The sequence below is a fragment of the Echiichthys vipera genome (assembly GCF_963691815.1).
Source record: "Echiichthys vipera genome assembly, chromosome: 5".
NCBI lineage: Eukaryota > Metazoa > Chordata > Actinopteri > Perciformes > Trachinidae > Echiichthys > Echiichthys vipera.
The window spans coordinates 6952449-6962041 of NC_139830.1; the positions used below are offsets into that span (position 1 = coordinate 6952449).

General features: G+C 42.3%; 1 protein-coding gene across 2 annotated transcripts; it reads left to right on the forward strand.

The window, feature by feature from the left end:
- Nucleotides 1–1208: 1208 nt before the first annotated feature.
- Nucleotides 1209–8703, forward strand: tagln (transgelin). 2 transcript variants are annotated; one of them, XM_083914342.1, is made up of 6 exons: nucleotides 1254–1369; nucleotides 5948–5991; nucleotides 6974–7162; nucleotides 7297–7468; nucleotides 7658–7760; nucleotides 7883–8703. In XM_083914342.1, exons 2-6 carry the CDS (start codon nucleotides 5980–5982, stop codon nucleotides 8019–8021), a joined length of 615 nt encoding a protein of 204 aa, XP_083770468.1. In that variant the 5' UTR covers nucleotides 1254–1369; nucleotides 5948–5979; the 3' UTR covers nucleotides 8022–8703. The 2 variants fall into 2 exon arrangements, with proteins under 2 accessions (XP_083770469.1, XP_083770468.1); XM_083914343.1 differs by lacking the exon at nucleotides 5948–5991 and having other exon boundaries at nucleotides 1209–1369.
- The last annotated feature ends 890 nt before the right edge of the window (nucleotides 8704–9593 follow it).

Below are 9593 nucleotides of genomic sequence, written 5' to 3' on the forward strand. Positions count from 1 at the left end.
GGGTCCAGGATGCTGGTGGTTGTGTGGAGCTGGTGCCTGTTGGTGGTGCAGGATTGGTGAAAGCCAGACTGAGGGTGGAATACAACTATTATACAATGATGGACAATGTGCAGTCCATCAGCCACATGTGGGCTGTTGGGGAGTTGCTTTTTAATATGAATTTTTAATATCTGTCTATTGATGGTTTACTGGTTTTAATGGTTGTATTTCATTGTAATGGTTGTATTTCATTGTGTTCTCCACCTTCATCTCCTTTCCCCTTGTTCTTCATCTCTTGTTCTTCCTCTCCTCTTCCTTCCTTCCTCTCCTCCTTCCCTTCTTCCTCTCCACCTTCATTTCGTTCTTTTCTTCCTCTCCTTTACCCTTGTTCTTTATCTCTTCTTGTTCTTCCTCTCCTCCACTTTCATCTTGTTCTTTTATTCCTCTCCTTTACCCTTGTTCTTTAACTCCTCTTGTTCTTCCTCTTCTCTCTTCCTTCCTTCCTTCCTTCCTTTCCTCCTTCCCCTCTTCCTTCCCACCGTCATCCCTTTCTTGTATTCCTCTCCTTTCCCCTCGTTCTTTATTTCCTGCCTTTCTTCCTCTCCTCTACCTCTCATCCTTCTTCCTCTCCTCTCTACCACTCTACCTCTCCTGCTTCTTCATCTCCTCTCCTTCTTCCTCTTTCTCCCATTATTCTTCCTGTTCCCTCTTCTTTCTTTCCTTCCCTCCTTAATGTACACAAATATGAAAACAATAACTCATCTTTGACATATCTCTGTACCTACAATGAGACAGGACCAACACCATAAGTCTCTTTTTTCAAATCCAATTCCTCTTTTTACTGTTTTCTATTTCCTGTAAGTCCCATGTCTTCTCTCTCCGCCTCTACTCCTCCCTCTTACCCTCTCTCTCTCTCTCTGTCTGTCTCTGTCTCTCTCACCATCTTACTGCCACTTTGAACGAGGAGGGATGTGGTGAAAGTATTTGGAGAATTCCTGCTGACCACACCAACACTGCCTGGCTGCTGTCTCCGCTCTACATGGAGCAGCTCTACCCAAATAAGGCTGGGCTTTTTTAACTAGACGTGAGGGGAAGAGACACACAGACAGGGAGAGGGAGCTGCTGAAAGGCCATGCCCTTTTAAGGATGAAGTTTCCTTTTTTTCCTTCCCATCTCTCCCTCCTATTTCTCCATCATGCTCCCTCCTTCCTCCTCCCTCCCTTCCTCTGGTAGACTAGTGAAGTCATCCTTCCTCATATGCTCCTTTTAAGCCAGCATTTTTGGGAGGGAGGTCCCTTCGACGCATATACAAACACTCAGTCAAGCATCCACACTCAAGCCCAGTCGCTGCACTAGTAGCCAGCAGAGAACTAACCTATTCCTTCACACAGTGAGTATGCTTTCATTTTATTCCTCCATACAAGTGAATTTGGGACAGTTAGGAAAATGTTGTAGGTGGCAACAGGCCATGACTTTGTCAGTCCGGCATTGGGGCCTTCCTAAACTTCCTATCAAAACGTACGCAATTGTGCTTTTGTAAGGCCATTTCAAATTAAGGGCAGTGTAATCATCCAAGTGTCCATGGAAATATATGCAAATATATACAAATAGTAGCTATCACATATATGTATATTATTCAAGGTTGTTTAACACATCTAAGTATGACGTTTCCTAAAGTTTCTGTAGAGTATGACTATTACTTCTGCAGAGTATATATTTAGTTTGTTTGGGTGTTGATGTCTGTAAAAAATATAATAAGCTGTTAGTTTCATGTGATCAACTATTATTAACTTGCTCAGTTTTGTAATAATCATCTGTTAAAAACGTTTTCATATGGAGTCGGGTTGAACACAAGGTGACCGCTACTTACCGTTTTTTACAGGGATTTCCACAATAACCTTTTTGTGACAGAGGATTCTGTCATTACAAATAGACTCTAGGCTACCTTCACGTACTAACAGACATACTAACTGTACTGCACTGCCTACTAGCGATAAAGTACGCCATAACTGTGAGACTGTTCACAGTAAAGTAAACTCAAGCAATACATATATATATGATATATAGAATACTCTACGTTACATGACTATCGATCAAGCCACCGTTGACTGAAAATTAACCGTCATAAATTTAATTTTCCAGTTTTATTTTAAGGCAACTTTGAAATGTTTCGTATTCAATATCCTCTTAACTCTACCTCAATGTCACTCACCATCACTTGTAATTATTTTATCCAACCGGTTAATTATTTATACAGCCTGAAGGAATGCAATGCATCTTAATAATCTAATTCATCCTGGCATTTCTCATATATACACATAATTCTACATAATAAGCAATTGGACCACACTACAGGCTCAATATTTTACCTCATGCTTAGTATGCAATTTCAAACAGACCCTCAGTTAAATAATTTCCCCCTGGGATTGTTTAAGTATTTCTGATTCTAAATGTGTTTATCCTCGAGGGTTAATACATTTTTCATGCAAAGGGAGGAGAGGAGAAGCAGAGAGGAGAGCCAGATATTGTTGCATATCTCTGTCAGTGTACATACCTTTTATTTGCATAGGCAAATGATCCGATGTCATGCATTGGCTTTGGAAGGCACGGGAGGTTAGAGGTGCAGTCAGACAAACTTATGTCAGAAATGAAGACACTGGCACATAGCAGAAAATATTCCCCCCGTACGAAACATTCAAACTTTCTGTCTATGAATGTGGGTGTTTTTATAATTGACACATGTATCTACATCTCGCTGTAAAAGATGGCAGCACACCAAGTGATTCCAGTAAAACCAGACCAGGAGTAACACAAGGGAAGTGCCAGTGGGTAGCTTCTCAGCGGCAGCAGGGGCAAAGGCAGATAACACTATCTCCACTGCCAATCCTGTGGTAGCACATAAACAGTAGAACACAGAGGCACAGTGGTTTATGAAGTCCAGGAACTAACCGCATCCGTGTAACAGTGCAGGGGCTCTGGCACTGAGCTGAATGGGACAGCCCAATCTACACTTCAGACGGAGTCAGAAGAAATCAGCTCAGACACACAGCAGCTATAAAGTTTGTCATAATAATCAGAACCATGAAGGTTCTTGGCAGCCGTTTCAGAAAGGGGCTCATAAAAGTTTGGCTCGCCTAAGCAAAGCAGCAGATTCTGTGCAGCTGGCATAAACCAGAGCCATGGAAAAAAACACAGCTGAGCCTGAGGAAGTAGTTAACCCACTGCACTGTGCATCAGACAGGAGAGAGTCTTCCAACCAGAGGACTCCTCAACGCTGCTGAGCAGTACTTAAGGTACTTAATCCAACTGAGCTTTTTAGCCCAGAGGATAAAATTATTACAGCCACTGTTAACTGAACAAATCATTACATGGCGGTTAGGTAGTTAACCGTAGAGGCTGCGTGACGTCATGTCCTCTCAGTCGGCCACAGTTGCCACAGCCCTCCCTGGTTTCCTGTTCTGGCATTAGGCAGATTTACCATGGCAATAGAGAAACAGAGCAGGAAAACAAAGCTGAGAGAGATGGATGGATGAAGGGAGGGGAGAGAGGTTGTCGCATTTTGAGCTTTCTTTTACTTTATCTTTCCTTCTTAACTGTACACGCTTCTCTTTATTTGATATTCATGTTTAAGATCACTACTTTTTACTGCTCAGCCACATTTTTTTATTGAATCTCAGAAACATCCCTTGGAAATATTGGATGATTTATACTTCTTCTCTCCCTCATAGTGAGAGTAGTCATGAACTAAAACTACACATAGCAGTAAAACACCTACATGGCACATGGTACTAGGCTATTTTATTGTTGCAGAGAGATATTCTATGCATGGATGGTTTGATTATATTTTGGTAATGTGCTGATGCAGTAGTCCAAGTTGTCACCAGTTGCAGAAGTAGCTTTGGAACGACTAATACCAGCAGTAGTTGTACTTGTAGCAGGAGTAATGGTAGAAACAGTTGTAGTAATGGAGAAGGAAAAGCAGCAGAATTCAAGGCAGTTTGAGTGTTTTTTTATATTTCATGTCACTGCCTTCAATATTAAGGAGAAGCAGCCAGACAGCACAGGAGCTTGTTTAGCAAATAGTCCTGAATTATTGGACTTGGGTCAGGTCCCAAGGATAACAACAAGTCCCTGGATACACATGAATTCCAGAAATAGAGAACAGGCCCTAACGGACTTATTTGACCTCTTACAATATTATGTGATGTTTGTTTGGTTGTCATGCAGTGCACACATGGGAGCAATAATGATTCTCTTCTCTTCTCTTCTCTTCTCTTCTCTTCTCTTCTCTTCTCTTCTCTTCTCTTCTCTTCTCTTCTCTTCTCTTCTCTTCTCTTCTCTTCTCTTCTCTTCTCTTCTCTTCTCTTCTCTTCTCTTCACTCTCTTTACTCTCTTCTCTTCTCTTCTCTTCTCTTCTCTCACACGACACAAGAAGGCATTGAGTGCACATTGTGGTGAACATTACTTCTATTTTTTTCTCTACAAAGAATGTAGTGTGTGTGTGTGTGTGTGTCATTTGCAACTGCGGTCCAGAGAGTCGTTTATGAGGCCAATGGAAAAAAACGGCATACCATTCGAACATTACTCTGTAATAATGATTATATAAGGACGCATGTCAGTGGGAACAAGGGCTATGAATGTGTGCGTACCAGTAAGAGCAAAAGGCAGACTGATGAATCTAAAATATAACATCTGAACTTGTGGTTGGATGTAAGTGAGCTTGTTGCCCTGCATGTGTGTTTGGTTTCCCGCGGCCTGGAAAAGCACCACGGGGACTGCAAATATTATTAAACAGGGTTGGTGGTAGCTCTCTGCGGACACTCTGGGCTAATGCCATTGGCATGCAGACTCTAATATGCAGACATGCAGTATATCTATTACTATTGGTGCTTTGTTCAGCAGCAACAAGTAAAAAAAAAAAAGACCCCACTACTATCAAGTCTTGCTTTAAAAATGCCGCTTTACTTGCTGTGAGTAAAAGTAAATTAAATGTACTCAGGTATCCAAAGAGCGTGCAACTCTGCCCCTTCACGCTACTGGTCATTTTTGCATCTTTGTGCTTCTACAGCCCGAACATGTACTACTACTCAACACTAAACAGCAGGCAAAGCGAGATGCCAGCTAGCTGCTGAACACAAGGGAGCATTTAGCAGCTAAAGAGCCAGGTATTTTCCTGAGGACTTGGCCAAAAGCAGGACTATCAGACTTAAATTCACCAAAAGTGTGAGCACAAGTGAGTGATAATGCTGCTCCCTCTTTGTTGGATGTGTGGCTTCATAGGCAACCTAAAGCAAGCAAGTTTGCTATGTCAGTTTAAAAGGCAGCAATCTGCCAGCATTGTGTTCACACCTGGTTTCAGCAGCCATGTTGCAGGGGTGATGAAACCCTTGTATGTACGGTTTTAGAGGTTCTCAGGCACTCAGATCAGATGAGGGAGAAAGAGGATGGAAAGGAGGAAGGATCGGAGGATGCAAGGGAGCAATGGAGGAAAAAATAAGGGAAAGAAAAAATAGAAAGAAATCAGGTGAAGAAAAAAAGGAAAAGGAATAAGTCGAGAATAAGCTACAGTACAAGTTATTTTCCATCTCTGTGTGTTAATCTCTAGTTGTTAGTAGCTTGTAAAGGCCTATTGGAAATACAATGAAACAGAATTACTTGAAACATAAAATGACTTACATCAGTCTTGGCTCATCTTGACATTCTGTCACTTTTTGCAATGAATACAGTTCACTGGAAAAATCCTTGTGACCAATGGAAAAATGTCTCCATATACTCGGTAGAACAGTACACAAAAGGGTTGCAAATTGCTCATAAACTGAAATGTATTGTTAGCCTTGGTTACATCATTCTCCATCCTATGCCAGAGAGAGAGAGAAAGAGAGAGAGAGAGAGAGAGAGAGAGATGAGCCTCTTCTTCCAGTCAACACATGGGTTTAACCTTTAACACTTGAACTTTGAACCTCCCCAGGAACAGGAAGTTTGAAGTGACCTGACAACAAGATGGCAACAAAGGTTGGATGGTGCAGAAAGCACGTTGATATGGGGTTTGCACTTGGCTGTTGGCCCAAAGGCAAAACAGAGGCATAAGAAAAAAAAAGTTGCTGGCAATGATACATGTGTTGACAGAGATCAGAGAGAGTGTGTGTGTGTGTGTGTGTGTGTGTGTGTGTGTGTGTGTGTGGGAAAGGAGAAAATATGCAAAAAATCAGCTGGCTGATATAGAGCTCCCATTGTACACCACTTTGCCTCAGACACAGGTCCTGACAGGGCTAAATGGTGTGCATTAGGAGACAGCGCTGTTAATGCCACTCTTGTGGTGAACGTGTTCAAATTAAGTGCTGGGCATTGACGCTTATATACACGCTTTTGACTTGCATGCCCTCAATTGTACTGTACTGGTGTGTATCATATGGCTGCAGTATATTTATGGAAGGAGTATCTATGTGTGTGTTTGTATATGCCTTCATTTAGATCAGAGGTCTCCAGCTGATCCATGAAAGGGCTGCTGTGGCTCCAGGTTTTCATTCCTGATCCAACAAATCAGCTGTGTGATGTCAATTCAGTTGATTGAATAAGTCAAGTCAGCTGTGATCCTGCTAGGTTGTAATGAAAACATGCAGCCACACCAGCCCTTTCATGGATCAGTTGGAGGCCCCTGATCTAGATCATTCACACACAGGCTAAATCCAAATTGTACTGCAGTGTGATGTAAATGTCACTTATGTTTGTATCGCTTAAGAATCTTTTGGACTAAAAGGTAGGAATGTTAACGCACACAAAAACAGTACATTTATAACACCTGTATGTTGTCATGAATGTACACTCAATGTTGGAGGTCAGGATGATACCGATGGAAATCCAGCTACTGGACATCACATTTACTTAGATTTTATAGATTTATGTTCTTTTTTTAGTTGACTCTCTCCCTTACTGTGTTGTCCATCTTCTCTATCCGCCTATATTCCTGTCATCCCTCCATTTCACACTCTCCCAGGGAGTCGGCATGGCTAACAAAGGTCCATCCTTCGGCTTGAGCCGGGCGGTTCAGGATAAGATCGACAGCAAGTATGACCCTGAGCTAGAGCAGATCCTGGTGGAGTGGATCAGCCGTCAGTGTGGCGCCGGTGTGGGAAAGCCGGAGGCAGGCAAAGTGGGCTTCCAGAACTGGCTGAAAGATGGATGTGTGAGTGCAAAAAACCTGTTTGGTAACTTGTTTTTTTTATGAATGTTATGACGTTAATTGTCCTTTTGTATACATCTCCTTCCTTGATTCCCCTTCTCTGCCTTCTCATCTATCACTCTATCTGGTCTCCCCAGGTTCTGAGCGAACTTATTAACAGTCTGTTCCCCGGAGACAAACCAGTGAAGAAGACCGTAAGCTCAACAATGGCCTTCAAACAGATGGAGCAGATCTCCCAGTTCCTCAACGCTGCTGAGAAGTACGGCGTCACCAAGACTGACATGTTCCAGACCGTGGACCTTTGGGAAGGTCAGTAGGGTTTCATCTTTCCTCGGTGACTGCAAACATTTAATGCTAGAAGACAATATTTGTCTTGGGTTTAAGTTCCTTGGTTGTGCGGCAGAGGGAAACTTGCTTGGTCGTGGTGATGCACCAACGGAAACATCATAATGTGACTGCTGTGTTAGTTAATAATACTAGCTGTGTGTGCGGTGGCAGGTAAGGACCTGGCGGCGGTTCAGAGGACCCTGTCAGCTCTGGGCAGCTTGGCCGTCACTAAGGATGAAGGCACCTACAATGGAGACCCTAACTGGTTCTTCAAGTGAGTCCAATACTTGACATGTCAACTGCTTTATCCAACTGGCTCCAATTAGAATAAGGATTCATACAACGCTGCAGTTTAGTTGTACTAATTCAGTGACATTTTTCGATGCTGTGTTGCAGGAAAGCCCAGGAGAACAAGCGAGACTTCAGCGATGACCAGCTCAAGGCGGGCAAAAACGTGATTGGCCTACAGATGGGGTCCAATAGGGGAGCCAGTCAGGAGGGCATGAGCTATGGAAGACCCCGACAGATCATGTAAAATCACTGAGCCACAACTACCCTAAACCTCTTCAGCCCCTGACACCTTCTGAGAGCCTGTAAGCATCCTGTAAGCATCCCTTTTCATCATAAAACTTTTTCTGCTTTAGAGTTTGGCCACTTTCTAACAAGAACCCCCTTCTTTCTGGTCTTGACACTCGCCCTGAGCGGTCCTGTCTAGATGGTACCCTAGACTCCCTGCCCAATGACCTAATCTAACCTTTATCATTAATCCAAGGTCAATGCCTAACCTTAACCACCTCACAAGAGTTTAACAAATCTTGGTATACCATCGGACACATATGCTTGCACTGGTGATCAAAACAAAGCTCACCATGCTTAGCCCTTCCCACTGCAGTTAAGACCAGTACAGCTGAATGTTTGCAGTCTTAAGCGTAAACGGTAACCATAAAAATGACCAATGCATTACCTTGGAGGTAAAAACAACAAGATAACAATGTGCCAAAAGTTGAAGTGTTCCTTCGTTTACAAAAGCAAAGATGTTAAACTTACAGAAGAGATATTCTTTCCAAATTGAGTGGCGACACAGTCTTTGGCATACCAGTACACCAGCATAATAGTGGCCCTTGTTCGTTGTACCTACCTACCACTTCCCACAAAGCTATGCCTGCTGTATTAGTCCCAATATTTTTGTACATTGTCTTATTAAATAATGACTTTGAAATACATTGACTTTGTGGTTCTGGGTGATTCAATCTAACCATTCTGGGACACGGGAAAATTGAGAAAAGAATGACCATTTACTGGTTCTGGCTATGAATACTTAAAAAGACAGGCTCTTCTATTTTTCTTCTTCAAGGGTGTCTAAAAAAAAAAGACTTAAAGGCATGTGAAAAATGGTGGGAAGAATCCACAGTCCTGTTTGTGCAAAAATAATCTCTGTCAGGGGAGTTATGCTAAGAAGGGATTGAAGGATACATTCAGTTTTTAAACATTACACACACACACACACACACACACACACACACACACACACACACACACACACACACACACACACACACACACAAAAACATGACTAGTACAAATGCATTAATGGAGATATGTCAGAGTGGGATAATTTGGATGTTTTAAAGTGGGGTTGTCTATAGTCATTGTTTAACCTAAATGGTGGTCAGCCACCCCAGGTTTGGAGAACCAGCCAGGAATACTAACATGGAAGCTAAGCAATAGCCTACTGCAACTATTCAAGATTCATAAAGCTTTAAAAAAAAAAAAATTCAAGTCTACGCTCTTTTTAAATCTTTTCACTTCATCTTGATTTCAAACAGCCCTTTCCTGCAATTTCCCAGCTTGGGATCAATAAAGTATTTCTATTCTATTTTTCCGTCAGGGAACTGAAGCTGTTGTATCCATCTATGCAGAGAAAACAGCATTCTAAGCTCTGAACATGGGAGTTGCTAATCCAGTGTTGCCAAGCTTTTTTTTTTTCTCCGTTCTTAAGAAGTTGACTCAGCTCAAGAAATATCTGCATCCACACGAAACCAGTGAAACTGGCTAAAAATGCTGTAATACACATGACGGGCCTGGATGTGACGCTGTAACTGCCACA

Bases quoted from the DNA above. Each gene is read 5' to 3' on its own strand.
- tagln (XM_083914342.1), top strand. The intron at 7,163-7,296 runs GTGAGTGCAAAA...TGGTCTCCCCAG, and splicing joins ACTGGCTGAAAGATGGATGT to GTTCTGAGCGAACTTATTAA. The intron at 7,761-7,882 runs GTGAGTCCAATA...GCTGTGTTGCAG, and splicing joins GACCCTAACTGGTTCTTCAA to GAAAGCCCAGGAGAACAAGC.